Here is an 18,945-nt window from a genome sequence, read left to right as displayed (position 1 = left end):
GTGGTCACAAGGGTTCTTGGGTGAGGGAAGAGATGAGAACGTTGACTCCATGTTCAGAAGGCTTGATTTATTATTTGATGATATATATATATTATATAACTATACTAAAAAGAAATAGAAGGAAAGGTTTTCTCAGAAGCTAGCTAAGCTAAGAATAGAAAAGAATGAATAACAAAGATCTGTGTCTCGGACAGAGAGTCCAAGCTATCTGGTCTGTGGTTGGCCATTAATTGTAAACATTCAAGATGGCCCAATCACAGACACACTTGTTGCATTCCACAGCAGCAGATAACCATTGTTTACATTCTCTTTCTGAGGCCTCAGCTTCTCAGAAGGAAAAATCCTAAAGAAAAGATTTTTCATGAAGAGATGTCTGCGACATCCCTGCTCTTTGAGGAAATGCCAGTTGATGGATCTTAAGTGTAGATGCTGCTCTGCTGTTGTTTATCCACCTTTCCAGCCCATCGACATATGGCAGCTGTGCTGAGAGGATGAGTCTTACTCCTCTCACTTAATGATTTCAAGAACAACTGTTGTTCATAGGAGTTGGATCTATTCTTAACAGAAAGGAAAATCATGCCTGCAAAAAAATCTAAGGATTTATAATTTTACAGATTTGTTGATAAAATATAGTTTGGTTTTCCAGGACTTCTATGATCTCTGACAAAACTTGTGCCAAGTTAAAGCAGGCGATGCTCATAAATTTTTGGAATCAATTTCTTCCTCATAAACTTGTAACTTAAGTCTTTTTATGGATTTCTTTTGTCTTTAATAAGCATCCATAGAAAAGCTTAAGACCTTTTTAAGCACTCTCGATTATTTTGGAAACTAAAAAAATAAATATTTTCTTCTTAGCAACTGGTCTTTGTCAGTACTTTCTACTTCTTAGCAGCTGTTTTATGGATTACAACTTTATTTAAGGATGAGAACAGATGATGAACCAGGAATTTTAATCTTACTTGGCTTCCTGACAAGCTCTTTTCCCCATAGCTTTGCTCACATGTTCTCAGACTGCAAGACAGTGGCTTGGTCCTGGGCTTCTGGGTTGAAGTGTAGGTAACACGGGATGAAAAACATCTTTCCTTCTTGAATACTGTGCATTTAGGCAGACAGATTGTCAGCAATGTGATAGTGATGTCCCAGGCACCACAGTTTGTGGTGTATTTAGTCCACAAATGAGGTCATGAGAAAACCTGTCACGAAGTCTAGAAAGGATGAAAGGATGATTTTCATCAAAAAATCCCAGTGGAGGCAGGCACCTCTTCTCTAGCACACACAATTGCGTATTCTAATCAGTGTCTGCAAGGCTGGTGATGTTGAAGGTCTCCCTAAACTGTCCTGACAGATGTGACAGACTCAGGCGCTTCTGTCGAGTGGCTGCTCTAATGGCCAACTTATGCTGAGGAGCACAAAATGCTTCCGACATCCTCCATCTGGCCAGCTCCACACCCACCCAGACTTGATTGATGCTTGTTCAGGTTCCAGCCAGCCAGAAAGCAGAAGAATGGAGGATTGTCAGGATTCAGGAAACGTTTGGCTTGAACTGCTAAGAGAGGAGGAATTTCTTTTCATTGAGCTGGGTTGCCTGATGGGCTTTATTTCTTCCTACACTCTTTCCGTCACTCTCACTCTTTCTCTCTCTCCCCCCATAACTGTTGTACCTTCAGATATTTATTCTTCTGATTAAGATAAAGTTAAATAGAATAAGCAGTTTGCTTGCCCTTTCTGCAACGTGCCCTTCATTTTTTTTGAATTGTGCTCCTTTCCGATAACTTTTTCATCTGGCTGTATTTAGCTCTTTTTAATGACTCTCCCTTCCCAACTCTTTATCAATTTACAGTATATCACATCTATGAGTTACTTTGTCATGGCTCAGCTCAGTCCTTGCCACAAAAGAAAAATATGTGCTAAGGTTGGCAAATATTAACACTGCTCACACCACTGTTGTCTTTAGTAATTGGGGTGCCAACCAAAGATCACATCCTCCAACATGCAGTGTTTGGAAAAGATTTCCCACATAAAGGCAAGACCTAACTGAGCTGTTACTGGCTGTAATCTCTTCTGTGTAATTCTGATCAGGTTTAGCATTTGAGAGCCTAGCAAGGTGTCTGTACAGATCCCTGTGTTTGGCACAGCGTGCATGCTACTGCATGGAGAAAATGACTGCACTCTGTATTTTTAATAATTTCATATAATTTGAAGAGTTTTACTTCAGAGTTGAGTGAAGTATAAATAATCTGCCCTACCTTGGTTTTTTTATCTGTATATATTTACAGGCAGCAATTAGCTAATCTTGCTATCACTCCTTAGAGCTCAGGAAGTCTAATTAGAAGAAAAGTAGTAATTGAAAGTCAGAAAGGCTAAATGATTTCCCAGATTGACTAAGTATCATTGGCCAGTCCGGGCATGTAGCTAGTAGCTGCTGCTCCCTTTTATCGTGCGAGTAAAATTATCAGGAGCTGCTGATCACTTTTATCATGTAAATAAAATTATCAGAATGTGACAATTGACTTCAAGGTGAGTGCTGTACTGCAGTCTTTAGTCAGGGTCCTTGGTTTTATGTCAGTCATCTCAGTGGACTCCCATCAGTGTTAAACACCATTTTACCTTGGGTCTTCTTAGGAACCTTCTTGTCAACCCATAGAGGTGGACTTGTGTTAAGGTGTATTCCTGTCTTTACTTTGCTGGCAGGAACAGAAAACAGCCTGTGGTTTTTGAGCACTCCAGTGGCAGATTCCTACCTGTTGGGGGAACATCTTACTTGCAGTGTGCTGCCAGAGCAGACTGACCAGGACTTTGGCAGGATGGCTTGGCTACTGGTTGCTACAAGGAGCTGACAGTGGTGTATGAGTGACTTGCTCTCCTGAGCCATTAGTTCCTCAGACAAACTGGGTGCTGCACTGATGACATTGGACAACTTCATTTTGCATGTTGGACAAGTTGCATTTTCTGGGGTGCCCTTCCCTCAACTTTGCCTTTGTTCAACAGCACAAACCAACTGGAGGGGACACAGACTTGTTGGGAGGAAATGACTTGTTAGGGCTGTGATTTTGTATTGTTTGAAAGATGCTGGTGTCTCCTGTTTTGGCTTTGCAGTCATGCTGTATCTCCCTCTGTAGGTTTTAGAATTCCCCAGCTTTAATGTAACTCATTAGTCATGCAGGCATGCAGCTAGTGTAATAATTAGTATTACAGGAGGCAGAATAATAGAATCTGCTCAAACTAATTAGTTATAAAAATGAGGGATTTTCTCATATTAGGAAACAGCTGTGATAGATAAAGAAAAACCTGAAAGGTAAAACTGGGAGGTTTTTCTCTTGTTCTAAAGGGTGAGACAGGTTTACTGAAGAATGGCCCCTGGCACTGACCAGGAGCCTGTAGAGGAATACAGTGATCTGAGCTCTGTGGGACAGGACACTGGAGTGTGTGCCCAGTGGGAGAAGCATAGCTGGCTGTTATTATTGTTGCTATCATCATGATTATTTGTATTGCATGAGTGCCCTGAGGCCCTAGCTGAAAAAGGGTGCCATTGTACTAAGCACTGCATAAACAGTGTGAGAGGCAGTTTTGCCATGAATAATTTATGCCTTATGGTGCTGGGAAATGTGAAAACCAAGGGAAGAAACAGTGGTCCAGAGGGGCGAGACTGGGCACTAAATGCTTGGTTGTGTTTCCCAGTGCCAGTCTGAGGACAAGGCTCATGTTTCAAGGTGAAGTAAAACTCCCTGGAAACTTTAGGCTCTGAGACATGACTCTGTCATTTGGCTCCTTGCTGCTGTGACAGGAGGAAATATGATGTTTCTCAATTTCAGTGGGAATGAGAATAAGCTATATGAGAAAAACAGAACACAAAGGTCCTTACGCTGTGGACAAGCCTCAAGCTGCTTATAAGCTGCTGGTGCAGCCCATGACTAATAAAGTTTGGATGTCTTTTAATGGTTGCTTTTCTGCTTCCATTTCCTTATGTTTCTTGGAGGCTTTGTGCTGTAGTTTCCCTTGAGATTGCTTTTGTACTGGTGAAGAATTTTACTGTTTGAATAAATAATTTGAATGCCTTGTTAGATCATAGCATAATATCAATCTGATTGACACAACTGTAATTCCAGGGAGAAGGAAATGCATGTAGGAGAGGGAGAGAAGGTATATATTTTTAAACTAAATATTTTGCAAGTTTTAGTTGTTCTGCAGCTTTCATTTGTGTCTTTGAAAAGAAAAACACTGGGATGTTTCATGGAAACCTTAGTCTCCATGTTTTTCTGACCCCCTGGTTTGCATTTCAGATCATTTTTTCTTTTTCTATGTTGCCCCAAAAGATAAAAAACTGGATTTGACAAATTCTCATTTAACACTGTTGTACCTGCAGGAGTTTCTTTTAGGGTTTAATGAAGACCTTTGTGGGTGAAACTTTAAATAGCCTTGTGTGTGTCAATTCTGTTATGTGCTCATTGCCTCACTTTCTTGGCTTGTAAGAGCAGCCCAACCTCCTTGGCATTAGTTAGTGCCCTCGAGCCATGAAAATGCCTTAAGCTATGGGATTTGCTGTGATAAAAGGTATGCCATGAGCAAATGCTCACCCTCATTACTGTTCCTAGCAGTGACACAGAGAGAAAGTCCTGTTCCTTCCATTCTGTTCTTTTCCTTTTCTATTTCTTCACTTCCTTTCCTTTCAAGCTCTCTTCCCCCACTTTTTTTATCCCTCCATTTCATTTTCCACATTGCCATCTCTCTATCTTTCCTTCTGTCTGTGCTCACTGCCAGACTTTTGCACGTGACTCTGCAGAGTGGGGAGCACTGATCAAAGCCAACCCCGTGTCCTGTGCCCCAAGGGTAGAGCTCATCTGGGGCAGATGCAGAAAGCACAGCTGAGCAGGCCATGTGCCTGGTTTTCAAGAGCTAACTGAATAAAATAGGTGCTCTATTTATACCATAAATAACTTTCTCTATAGGTATATACTAAAGTCCCAATGGATTATTAAAGCTTTCTGTCTCCAGCAGTCTCCTGCAGACATGTGAAGGCAGCGAGTAAACCCTTAATGTATCAGCCTGTGCCTGCACCTGTCTTGCTGGCACTAAGAGGGATCTTGTGTGCAGCGTAGACAGGGAGGGGGCTGAAGAGCCAGCTGGGACTGTGTCCCTCTCGTGCTGAGCTCAGAACATGATGAAGAGCACTGAGGAAGTCCCTGCCCTACAGAAGCAGCAGTGTGAATGTACCCGGGGCTGATGAGAAGCCAACTGGAAGAGCAAAGTGAGCTACTTCTGAAGGTGTTAGCCAGACCCCTGTAGCAGGCTCCAGTTGCAAAACAGCCTTGGTTTGAAAAGTTTATCCATTGCAATCTTCTGAATACTTACTCTTAAGATCTAACATCTTAAGGTCTAACATAGATGTAAAGAAAATGAGATGACACTTTCATGTTCTTTGCCTCCGGGCTGTTAGACCATTGAACAGTGTCAGAAGTTGAGTGTGTCTTTGTGGTCTTTTGAGTGCCTCTGCATAGGCAGCTCTGAAACTTTTTCTCCCAAATATTTGACGGAAGAAAATCATCAAAGGGAAACCTTTCTGATGAAAATCCTTGGTTTCAGCAAATTATCTCTTAAATAAAAAGCTCCTTGTAATTCCTGACCAGTTTAAGTTGGGATGTTAAAGGAAAGGGTTTAAATGTCTTATATCAATATGTCAGATTCAAGAAGCGGCTTCTGACTGTCTAAGATAATTTCAGGGTTTTGTGGCTCATTTTAGAACAAATTGGATTATTTTTCCTCTACATTTATTTTTTCTTGCAATTCTAATGAGAAAGGAAAATAATTTTTTTTTTCTCTGAGTGGTGACTTGGTTCCATTCCTTTGTCAGATATGTTAGTTTTTGTTATAAGCATAAATCTGACTATTCCCCATTCCTAACACATTTTGCACTTTCTGACTTAAATGGGGCAGCTGCAGCCTTAAGGTCTAAATCTAGTAATTCTTGTGTTCAACTGGGAACAAATGAAAGTCTATCCAAAACAAAACTTTAGCAAATTGAGAAGCAGAACAAAACCTGATGGAGGGGAGTGAGCACAAGTGTGAAGAAATTGAGGAACACAGGAACTAGAGAAAGCTGGTAAGGAGCACAGGTTAAAATATAAGGGATGCAATGAATTTTAATCTGTTAATGAAGTAAAAGTTACATCAGGGTCATTGATTGGAGAGGTGCCTTCTGCTGCTGTTCAGCTGGTGGATTATTGCTTTTCTCCCTCACCCAGTAGAGCTGTTTTTCTTAAAGAGGCTTTTCAGAAGAATTCATTAGGGAGCAAAGTTGCTACCATAATATAGTTTTTCTTTCTTAAACCATTTGGAATACATAAATGCTGTATATAGTACAGGAAAAAAGGAAGAAAGGGATTTAGATAGCCATGAAAAGTTCTCTTCCTCTACAAGAAAAAGAAATACTACATTTAAAGGGTTTTCAGAAATCCAAGTCCTTTTACAGTCCTGGAAATCACAAAATATTAGAGTTTATGTTCCTAAACAGGAGTGTGAATCTCTCTGTGAGATTTTTTTTCCCAAGGTATAAAATCCTTGATTATACCATAGCTAGGACTTCTCCATTCCACAGGGACAGGCATTTCACCCCCAAAATTCAGAAGCTCCCTGCAACCCCATGGCACCATTGCCCTTGACCACCATAGAAACCTAGTTCTTTGGAAAATTTGCTCCAATTGAGAGGTAGAGAGGAATTTCTAAAACATGCTTGGTAACATGCTCTGAGCTTGGTAAGACTGAGTGAATACTAGGCCCTGAGAAAATTGTATCCTGAAAATCTGATGTGCAACTTTTTTACTCTAACCTTCTATCAGCATAGCTTTTGCTATTTTGTATGATTTATATTGCTTTTGGGGACACTGCTTGACTTTTATGCACAGAAGTTCAATAGTGCCATGAGTGAATAGTTACCTTCTTTTCAACAAATGAAAATTAAGACCTGCAAATCTTGGCTTACAAAGCTTGACTTCCATTAAAATGTAATTACCTCCCTTTTGTGCCTTATGCATTAAGAGTGGCTTCAAATGGTGTGTGGCTCCTGCTCAACTGAATTACTTTCATTTGCTGCTTGCATAGTAAGAATGAGATTCTGGAATAAAGATGACTGTTTAAAGAGGACTGCTGCAATTCCAAATTGCATAGAGAAAGTTCTGCTAATCAAATTAACTTGTTTACTCACTAAGAACCTGACTGGAATTTTTGTTACTGATTATCTTGGGCCCACAGAAAGTGGGTCCAGTGCTAATCCATGACCAGTTTTTAATCCTGTGAATAGTTCCAAGTCTTGTGACTATTAGTAGGGTTATTCTGGTAATGAAGGAGTAGGATAATCCATTGTCTGTGCATTGACACAGTTTGCTCCTGCAGGGCTGTTTGGTTTTTGATCTTGCTGGAAGTGCCCTGGTTCCAGGGGGCAGCAGAGTGGCTGTGCAATGCTTGGGTGTTGCACACTGCGGGGACTACCAGGCATTTGGAATTTGCTCTCTACATGTGCCCTGCTCCAGGGTATTTAGCCTGACTGAGCAGGTCCCTGAACTGAGCAAAATCTGCTCTTCTGAAATCCAGGATTTTCATCCTTCTTTTTGCTTTGCTTCTGCCTCTCTGGACCCTGAATTCTACCATACATAGCTCATAAAGATACCACCAACTGGTGTCTGGCACAAGTGGGCCACCTAACTTGAAAGCAAATAGGGCAGTGAGTAGATTTAGATTCAAATGCTGTGTGGGCTGGTGTGAACCTGAGTTTCATCTGGTTAAGTGTTTTTACCATAGTGTCTCTCTATATTTTTGGTAGTGCTTGTCTGCAACAAACACATTCCCTGGAGGCAAAGGACAGCTGGTGCACAGCTCTGTGGCTCTGCCTGTGGAAATACTGCACTCAGTGGGGTGGGTGAGGAGAAGGAGGCTGCTGTAGGCCCAAAGCTCCTGAAAATGGCAAGGTTCTGCTCAGAATAGTCCCTGCTTACTGGGCAGCTTTTCCTGCTCCCCTCTGGCTCAGTGGTGAGTGTTGCTGGGGTCCCACTGCTTTGCAGTGCCAGTGAGATGTGGAATCAGCTTTGTGGCTCCTCCATCAGACAGGCAGTCTCAGTGGGCTCTGCTTAGGCACTGGAACTTCTGATGGGACCACAGTAAGATGCCTGGTAGGAAATAGCTGAACTGAAGGTCTCAACATCCAGTCTGTGCTAACCTGAATTGAATTTTGATCATTTTCATGTATGGAACAGGAAACCGAAGGGGACTTTGGACAGTGTGCCTAGGGGATCTTCCCCTAACTTAACTGGCAAATGCTGGAATTTGGGACTGATGAGCTGGCAGATAACTCATTGTTTGAACTTGTCAGCCTTTTGAGCTTGGTGATTTCAGTCATTCCTGGTTACTCTGGGTAGGGTAGCACTGTCAGGGTGATTAAGGGTGATGTGGTTCCCGGTGTGGCTGTGACACAGCAGTTGTCATGAAAGTGGAAATCGTTGCGTAGGGTGAGCAGAGGTGAGGACAATAAAAGCCTGAATGACACAAATGCAAAGAGTATGAAGAGAAATGAAAAAACATGAGGAAAGTGCATCTTAAAGCAACTTTATACATTGTTAGCCATGGACATACCATAGCCTGATCGTAATCAAAACAGGTACAATGCAGCTCTGAGCAGACTTGTGCGTGAGCATGTGAACATCAACATTTTAAGAGGTCTCCAATACATGGGTATTGGTGTCTGTGGTGGGAATTATAAAAGAGCCTAAGGGCTGGGAAATTTTGGGCAGTTTCCTTTTTTTTTTTTTTTTTTTTTTAATATTCTCACAATTTTGTGTATGCATGTCATTTTATGGAGCAGTTACGCTGTGCATCAATGCATCAATCCAGAATACCTGTCTGAAACATGAAGCTGTGGTGGTGTGAGTGCTTTTAATAAGGGAGGAATTCCATCTGGCTCATGACAGTTTTACTCTGCTGAGGCCCAAAGCAGAGTCACTTGTCTTTGGAGGTAGATGGGTTTGCCAGTTTGGATGATGTGCAAGTTACCACAAGGCAAAAAAGGGGGAAGAATTGAGAAAGGAAGAGATGTGGACCTACAGGCCTTAAGTGCAGATGAATAAACAGTGGGTTGTCTGGTACCTCAGGTCAAGTGAGGATGGGGAGCTGGTGCATTCATGTGACTGCAGATCACAGTCTTCTCCTGGACTCTTCTGCAGAGTCCTGTTAGCAGTCTGCCTGCATTTATGTGTCTCCTTTGCCCTTAGTAAATGTGGTTCAAGTCTGCATAGTGCCCTGCTGCTTGTGCTGGGTCTAAATAAATGTTGCAGATTCCAGTGCTGGTCTGATTGATAAAATGCCACTGTTTCTTTCAGAGAAAGTGGTGTTGTGTGGGGAATAAAAAGTATGAGGGAGAGTGCAATCAGTGCAGAATCCAGGAGGGTCAGTCTTATAGAGAGGCAAAATTAAAGGAAATGGAGGATATGGGTAAAAGGGGTTGAGGGGGGATACAGGAAATTTGTGGAGGGGAAAGCTGTAGCTGAAAGCAAATTAGATACTAAGTCAATGAAAGATTACTTTTTCTAATGACAGGTTATGAAATAGTCTCAGATTCTGTGACTACAGACATTCAGATGCACATGCAAGCACACACACACATGCAAAAGCAGGGGGGAGAAATTAGTTTCCAAATAAAAAATTTTCTTCTTCTTTTAAATTATCTCTTTGCAATTAAATTATTATTATTCCTTTGAAATTTAAGCAAAGTTTTTAAGGGAAAGAGATTTTAGAGCAGGTTATATGACTAAACAAGTATTTTATTTTGCTTTGACTAAAGGACTATTGGAAGTAATTTTTGTTTTGTTATAACAGGTGAAGAAAAAATGTTGGTTTGCAATACTAGGAAAAAGGGAAGACAAGCATCAGAGAAATGTGGTAGCCTAATTTGCCTTCTGCTGGAGGTACCTGGCCCTATCCATACCTGAAAGAAGTTGGTGTAGTTGCCTTGGCTTTAATGAAAACAAGCTGGTTTTACCACAACTGGTGATTCGTAGACTATGTTATGTAAATGAGTCAGAGGCAAAAGAATCATATTCAAAAATAACAATTCCACCTTAAGGGCCAAGTGCTTTTCTTCTCATTCAAGGTGATAGCTGTTATTTAACCAGAGGTGGTGTTCATGGCAACAAGGTTGACAGAGTTCAAGGAGTCCTTGGGCAGCCCTCTCAGGCAACGTGACATGATTTTTTTGGGTGGTCCTGTGCAGGGTCAGGAGTTTGACTCAGTGATCCTTCTGGATCCCTTCTAACTCACCATATTCTATGATTCTATGATAGTTTTGCTTGGTTTGGTTAATGATATCTGGGTTTAGGCAAACCTGAGTCTGCTTGCTTGATGTTCTGGTTCCAGGAGAGATGCTTCACAGAAGCTTAGTTTCCATCCCTCTGTGCTACCTGTTGTGCTGTTTTGTGCTGGTATCAACAGGGATTTACTCATGTTCCCAGTGAAAGCTCTTATTTTCCCTATTACAAGGTGACATGTGACACAAGAGTACCTAATCCTCTTAATTTGTTTTCATTTCCAAGGTCCCTCTGTGAATTTCCTTTACCTGTCAAACACCACGCTACGCTAGAGTACAGTGAAAGTTACTGCAGGTGGTAGAGCAACACACAAATTTTCGCTTGTGCCTTCCCATCCTTCCCTTATGTACCCCAAATTAATTAGAGAAGCAGGTGCTCCTTATTCCTTTGCTCATCCCATCAGTCTCAGCTGGCTGGACAGGCCATGCTCCCAGGGCCCCAGGCCTGTGGTAAAAGCAGGGTAATCCCGACGATGGGGAGAAAATGACAAGGAGGATTCTATAATATCAGAAGGTTAATTAATTACTTTGTTATATTATTTTATGCTATATTAGACTACGTTTAAACTGAATCTGCACAAGCACCCAACTGCACAGGATCTGGCGACTGTCCCCTGACCGGCAGTCTGCACACGCGCTTGGCCCTGACAGGCCAAGGAAACAAAACACCATCCCTGGGTAAACAATCTCCATATTGCATTCTACTTTGGCACAACACAGGAGCAGCAAATGAGATAAGAATTGTTTTGATTATTCGTTTTTCTGCTTCTTTTGCTGCTTCAGAGAATGTGAATCCCACACAGGCCGTGCTCCCGTTGCCTCCCAAGTGCACATAGGTGTCTGTCCCAGGGGAATGGGGAAGGGTTGGCAGTGGAGGAGCTGGAGAAACAAGAGAGCTTTCTCCTCCTGCTCTGGAGCTGCTCACACATTCAGAGAAAGCCAAAGGCTCACAATGAGACAGAAAGGAAGCAGGGGAAGGGTATATGTGTGGGTAGTGTGTGCAATGCTTTCTTCCTGCTCTCCGCTGAGCCATGACCCGGTTTCTCCAGGAGATGCCTGCTGTTTTCTTATTTTCCAAGCAAGTTCCTGAGACAATGCTTTGCATGCCAAACAGGGTCAGCCCGTCAGATAGGGAGGGTTCTGAACTGAACATGCAACTCCCTCTCCATCTTCTCTACTGCCTCGACTTTTCCTGTTATTTTTCTTCTTTTTCTTCTCTTTTCCCATTGTTCAAAATGAGGAGACAATTCCTAAGTGCATGGAGAGAAAAAAAAACTTCCATGAATGAAATAAATGAAATTTATTGCAGTGCCTGCTAGACACTAATTTTTTATTGTTTTTGTTATATCTTGACAGAATCCAAGAAGAAGAAAAAGGAAGGCAAGAAACAAGAGAAGATGCTGGATTAATGGAGTCAACTTGGGCAGTGTGAGAAAAGGACATCAGCAAACATGATCAGTTAACAGTTTCATTTATACCTAGGCATCTTATCCTAAAATTATTTATAGCTTAATGGTACCATAGAAGGAAAAAGCAAACACAGAAAAAAAATCCTTTTTTTTTATATTACTTTAGTATTTTTAATGTATAACCCTAACAACAATTTTTAGAGGCCTGTAATAAAGGACTCCAAACTCATTTAGAAAATTATGTCTATTGTATATTGAAAATGTAGAGCTTTTAAATTTTTTTTTCTCAAGTCTTGCCATAGGTCTCAGTCTGGTAATTAGTGCATGCAAGCAGAACCTGAGCCTGTGTGGGGCTCTGCTGAAGCCAGTGGTACCCTGTGTGAACATAGCACTCTGGCTGGATGCATTTATATTTAAGATTGGGACCTTATATCTGAAAAATTGAGGCCTGTTTCTTAATATCTGATTACATCCGCATAACTGTATGAAACTGTTTGTTTAAGGAAAGGATGGGGGCATTTTGTTGAGTATTTGCAAGTATGGGATTTTCTTGGATGTGTGCTTAATGTTCATTCCAAAATGTCACCATCTACAGGTAAAAACCAGTAACACTCCTTTCCTTAACCATATTTTGAATGTTGGCAGTAAATCTAAAATCTTTCAAGAACTGGTCATAAAAGAGTCCTAATTTTTAATGATTTTCTAGCAATGATTTTTCAAAGTGGAATGATGACAAAACTTTCCACTTTTCAGCATATCAGTGTTGGTGGATGGTGTCCTCCATTTCACCTATCAAAGCTGAAAAATGCTGTATTTTATTTGTTAATTTTGACAGAAGGGGGAAAATAATTTTCATAAAAGATCTAGTTGAAATTGTTGTGGTTCTGCCTAACTCAGCTCTCTTTTGTATCAGTGGCAATATTCCTGTTAATCTTAATTATAGCTGGTTAAAAAATAGTATGTCTGGTGGGAAATAAAAGCAGAAATCTTTTTGAAAACCACCAGAGATAGTTCATATATTTGACCAAAAAAGGGACAATTTGTGGGACCTGAAACCAATAGGAATGAAATAACTTTGGGTTTATCTTTCAGTAAAACAGAAGGGAAATACAAAACCAGTATATTTTGCTTTCTTCCATTTTTATGTATGCAAAAAACCTTGGAAAAAGCTCAGTCAACCTAAAATTAGTTGTGAATTTTTTTTTAAATATAGTCTGCAGGAGAAAAAAAAGAAAAATTACAACCAGCTGTTTTTTAGTTTGTTCAGTTTTACCTAATCTAAATGATTCTGAATCCTGAGGGAAGTCACAAAGTAGAAAAAAGTTCTGACAAATGGCTGGTCTGTCTCAAAGTAAAGGGTTGTTTAACGAGCTGACAACAAGCAGATCAAATTTTTTAGAGGAAACATAAGGGATTTCAGTGCCCAGGTTAAGTTCAAAATCATTGCTTCAGAATTCTAAATCTTAAAACTCAGCAGCAAGAAATAAGCTTTGCCATTTGGGTGGGCTGCAGGCTGGTCAAGAGGAACAGTCTCCCCTGTACTCCTGCGTGGTACCCACTGACTTCAGTGAAGCTGCAGCAGGCTGTGTTCACCTGAGTAAATCACATTTCTCTCTTGGGATTAGCTTGTAGACAAGCAGAGAGTCTTTTTCTTTCCATACTAACATCACTCCCCTTTATTATGAGAAAGAATTGTAACAATTGTAGGGCTTGCCCTCTTTTTTCTCACACGGAGGGCGTGGCTGATCTGGACTCACAGCGAGGCAACTCCTTCTGTTCCCAATCACTCCTGAAGCCTCCTAGCCAGGGCTGCACATAGCTTAAGGTAGACTAGCCTCACAATTCTTTCCCAGACTCCTTGGGTGTGTTTTGCAGTCTGTGTTGATGTCCTCGTTATTTTGACCATGCTGTTTGACATACCTGAGTCTGTGGGATAGTTAAAAATGTCCCCCACACATGGTGGAGGTGCAATGACCAAATCTAAAATCATAAAGGCTCATATCTAGGTGGTTCTGGGTGCTATTTGGTTTATTCATGGTCTAATCAGGTCTACCTGTGCTTGTGCCTCAGACTTAAACTAATGGTTTGGTAGGTCTGGTTGAAAGCAAAGGGAGAAGGAAACTTTTTTTCACTCACCAAAGGTTTGTCTGTCTACCTACTGCATCAGTTCACTTGAAGTGGCTCAACTTTGAGTGCCAACACTGTTGCACCATTGTCTCACACTGGTTAATCTAGTCCATGTTTCATAGGGAGCTGGCAGGAATTGGGAATGATGTTGAGACCAATGCTTTGATTGTCGTTTAGCAAAACTTAGATGTGACTTCTTATTTCCACATCCGTGAGTATAAAGAAAATAAATTCCCCCATGTTTCCTCTGACACCTCATGGTCCCTCTGTTTAACTGCCCATCTGGCTTGTTAAAGGAACATTCCTAATAGATTTTGAAGGAAGCCAGTCAGGTTCCTGTGGTGGCATAGGGCCTTCATGGAGAGAGTTTACAGAAAACCAAGAAACAAAACAAAAAATATCATGTTAGGACCAGATGAAAATTCAGCAAAGGGTGTGAAATAGGAGAACATTTCTTATGTGCGACTCATCCAATATGTTCAGATCAATATTGGCATCTTATTGTTGACAGCAATTAGAGTAATAGTTCATAAACTCAGAATGAAGAAAATTTCCAATAAGCCAGAAGAAAACATGCAGTGGCAAGTCTAGCTATGCAGGAGGTGATAAAGTAATTTATGGCAGAACATAGAGGAAGATTGGTCAGTCAGGTCAGCTCTAAAAGGAGGCTCCCAGTACCTAAAAGGAGCCCTTGTTTCACTAGTGACATTATCGAGAAAGCAAAAGGAAAGATTCTGAACAAAACCTCTTCCCACTCATCCTGATCAGTTTCTACTTCAGTCATTCTGAAACTTCTCTGTATTTGCTTTCTAATCTTCTACCCTCCCTGCTTTGGGAGGGCAGGCTGGTCCGACAGTGCTGTGGGAGCAGCTACTTCAGATGAAAAACATGTTTACCCTCTTGGTGCTATCCTATTACAATGAAAAATGACTTAGCATAGATGTGTTGCTTACCTAGTTTAACGGACAGAAATTTGTTTCATAAATGTCCCTCTCGAGGAGTGGTTTACATCTTCATTTGCTACAGCTGTAATGTAGTATGGGGAGATGATAAAAAACCCCAAATGACAGCCTTTTTCTGAATGCTCAAATCCATCCAAAAGAGATGGGTGAGTTGCTGAACATCAGCTACGGATGAATTGGCATCCAGATTCTGGATTCCAGTGAGTTTAAACCTGAATATATTTGGGTATATTTGGGTATATCTCCCTTCTCTTTCTCTAACTAAGCTGAGGCAATGCTGCTTTCAGTTAGGCCTGTCTATATCTTGATTTAAAACAGTATTTGAGGATTGGGACATTTTCTGGACTAGACATGTCTTCTGACAGAAATGCCCAGGTCAGCCTGGCCTATTTAACAGTCTGTTAAGTGCAGCAAAATTTCTGGGCAAGGCTCCAGGAAGGGAAAATGTTTGTTGTACATGCAGGTAGATACTAAATTGTAATTTACTGATTTTCATCTTCTAATTCCATAATGACATTCTGGGCTGAACTGCTTTTCAAAGGAGAAAAGTTAGAAGAAATGAAAGAATAACAATTACAAAATGTATAAACAGGCAGCTTTGGAGAGTCAGTTAAGAAGAGAAAGATAGGAAATCAGGAGCATTTTATACAAATTTCTATTGCCTCTTCCTTATATGCAAAAGGCAGAACTACAGGTTGGCACATTTGTTTTTATGCTTTCCCTGATTTGTGCCTTAATGAAAACAAATCAAATGTAAAGCATTACAGAGAAGTCCCACTTCAGCCTCAAAAGAAAGAGTTCAAGTGGAAACAAAGTCAAAAGGAGACAATAGTACACAGGCTAATGTCAATGCTGAGGGTGGGACAACAACCTAATTTTCTCTCAAGTCTAGGAACTGCAGCAACACTAACAATTTAAACTCACCACTTTTCTAAAGCAATATATTGGTGAGGTGGACACCTTTTTGATATCCCACAGCAATGGGATTTCCTGTCTCCACATGAAAAATGTCTCCCAAATCCTCCTGAGGAGAAACAGTATGTCAGTGGGGGTAGGTGTCTTGTATTCAGTCAGTTTTAATTCTCTAGGACAGCACTTCTCTGAAGTTGAGACTGAGTTCTCTCCTTTGCAGAGACAGATTGTACCTGTTGCCTGCCTTCCCACACTTACCCATAATTTTGATGGCATTTATTCTGTCAATTCTGCTAAGGCACTCTACTTCTCAGTTAAACTTCTGTGGATGTTGATGATCTTTCCTCATCATTGAGACTATATTCTCCATTTCTTCCTGGATTGTTGCAGAACAGCCTCAGGAAGCCCATACCACAAATTTCCTCCAACTGTGTCCTTCTGAAATTAAGACACAGTAGCTACTTTTTAATCACTGTATGACAATGAACAAGGAAGTATAATAATGAGCAAAGAGAGTCCCTGGATTTGCTGGGAGGATGGATTGCTGGTAAAACTTTGCTCATAACTTGACCTTGTCATGGCTTCCCAGAGGGCAGAAATTATCAAATGATCATCTCAAAAATTAGAGACATTGATGCAGGAGTGTCTGTCGTCAAACAAAAAACCAGAGAAAACAGAAAACTACCTTGACTGGATAAATAGTGGCAAGCAGCTGTATCCTTTACCACTGTCCTCTTTTATCATCAAATTATTGTGGTTCATAGAGTTTCAGGGATAGTGAAAGACTTGCCTAAGCAGGTGTAGAGCATGGAGAGAGCATCATCCACCCATGGGTGTTTGCATTTGGAGAAGATGTAGGTAGTCTCAATCATAGCAGCATCAAACTTTGCTTTTGGACCAAAACAACAATGCTAAAATCAAATCATTTTCCTAATGGCCTCTTTCTGCCACTCTTCACAAATGGCTGTCTGTCTTGTGGCCTCATCACTCTGAACTGAGCAAGAATCTGGGAAAGCATGAGAATTTGGCTATATTCAGCTACTATCATCTCATTGGTGGGGTTGTACAAGCCTTTAGCCCTTTCTGCAGTTTGCTATTTAAATTTGGTGTCTTGGAGTCCCAGATGGCTAAAGAACTCTGTAAGTATCTCCTAGCCTTTAAACCACTTGGGCTTTGGGTGAGTTTTATATGTAAAAGCTGTACCTACAGATTTTACTCCTTTCTTAAAAAACCCATAACAAAAACAAAAACAAAAGAAAAACACCAAAAAAAACCACCCTCCAACAAAACTGGAAACATGTCCAGAGAGTGGATTTGGATTTATCAGTGAGTTAAAAACAGAGGCACACAACTGTTCCCGTTGCATTGAAAGTTAAAGACTGTACAAAACCTTTAACCCTGAATTCAGTGATGGAAACCTAGGAAAATGGGTAGCCTCTGCAGGGCTGCTTTACCTACAGCAAGTTTCATTCAATTAATTTTGCTGTTTGAACTCCCTCGCTCTATTCTATCTGACAAGAAGACATTATTTAACTTTTCTTATTAGATCATTCATTGCACTCCCCATATTACAATCATGTAGTTCATCTAGACTTTTACAGCTGGAGGAAATGGTTGTGATAGTCCAGAGTGTGTTGTGGTTGCTGAGGTGGCCTGAAGCAGAGACAGGCTGCAGCTTGGAGCTAGAATTCACCTTAATGCAGGTGTCAGCATCAGACACAGCAGCTCTCTAAGTACACACATATGCATATTGCATATATATACACACACTATATATACATTCATACATGGGGGAAAACTCTAGAAAGGTGCATGCATAACTCTAAATGTGAACCACAACCAGTGCTACCACGTTTTCAGGCTGTGGTTGAATTGAAAGAGCTTTTTGTCCTGTGCTGTTGTTTAAGTGAGGATACACAAGTAGGATGAAGAGCTAGATTTCTTCCCACTTGCCAGCACTACAGTTTAAGGATAGCTGTGTCCAAGGGAAATGCAAAACACATGCCAATGTAATGGCCAAAAGGACTTAATGTCACAGTGATGTTCTCTTCTGTCACACCAAGTACACACAAGGGCTTTGTTCAAAGTGGATGAACTGCTTCAGTTAAGTGTGAACATATAAACACAGACAGGAAAAGTCTTTTTCTCTGCCAATAAAAAGTGAGGAAAATGGGTAAAATAAGATGGAAAAATAAAAGTAAGAGAGAAATCATATTAATTCTTGTAGTTTGAGTGATAAACCGAAAGGAGAAATGAAAGTCAAAATAACAAAGCCTGAATATCATGTTCAATGGATTTCTAATTCTGTATATATCTATTAAACCAGTGCTATATGATATCTTCGTATGGGTTACTTTCTTTTCCTGTTCCTTTTCCTTTCTTTTTCCAGTTTGTATATTGATTTTGTAAGCTAGCAGTGTGTTACCTTTTCAATTTTTTAAAACTTGTATGAAAGCCATATATCCATATTGTAGAACAAAAGCATTAATCCTGTAACATCCCTTGATGTTTCCCTTAGCTCTATGGGATTTTGGGGGGCTCTAGTGAATGTATATGTTTACCAATTGTATCAGCGTAATTTACTTGCTCTTAGTGGCGATAAAGAATTAAATAAACTAATACACAGACACATGGTGTTCTCATTTGGTTGTGGAAACTGTTTCTGGAGTTTCTTAAAATATTTCTAAATATTTAATGGTGTATCTTTATTAGATTTTCTTGGCTGTAGGTGTGGCTTGTCACACAAACAGATCTGTAAATTCAGAAAAAGTTTTAGTCTGTAAAGAGAGGTATACCAGACAGTGAATCTAGCAGGAAACATTTCTTTGGTTTGTGCTCACTAAAGCCTGTCTGTCCCAATTTCCTGGCACTTTTCGGTTTTTTAAGCAGCTTGTTTCAGTATACAGTTATTTCAACCTGTTTGATAGTGACACAATGATGGATTACAGATGAAGAGTTTGATTTTTTAAAAAATTACACTATCAGGTAAGCAGCGGTAAACCCTCATTCCTAGATCTGTCATGCTCAGCTGTTTTACTTTAATAGTCACTTTAATATGTGTGGGTGTGGGTGTGTGTTTGTTGAGAGGTGATTAAGACTCAAGAGTAGAACAAAGAAGCCACATTCCAATTTCTCTGGGTGTTTTTTTCTGTGTCCAACTATTAGTTAAAACCTTAGAATAATTAATTAA

The 18,945-nt window shown here is 40.4% G+C and overlaps 1 protein-coding gene across 1 annotated transcript in view; it reads left to right on the top strand.

Moving 5' to 3' along the window:
- Window positions 1-18,384, top strand: part of PTN (pleiotrophin) — a 78,279-nt gene extending 59,895 nt beyond the window's left edge. Inside the window, exon 5 of the mRNA XM_030960616.1 lies at window positions 11,702-18,384. Coding sequence (XP_030816476.1) covers window positions 11,702-11,754 — 53 coding nt within the window. The 3' untranslated portion in view covers window positions 11,755-18,384. The remainder of the gene's footprint in view (window positions 1-11,701) is intronic.
- Window positions 18,385-18,945: the final 561 nt, after the last annotated feature.

Source organism: Camarhynchus parvulus, chromosome 1A, assembly GCF_901933205.1.
Source record: "Camarhynchus parvulus chromosome 1A, STF_HiC, whole genome shotgun sequence".
In the NCBI taxonomy this organism is placed as follows: domain Eukaryota; kingdom Metazoa; phylum Chordata; class Aves; order Passeriformes; family Thraupidae; genus Camarhynchus; species Camarhynchus parvulus.
This window is presented reverse-complemented; position numbering and strand designations above follow the sequence as displayed.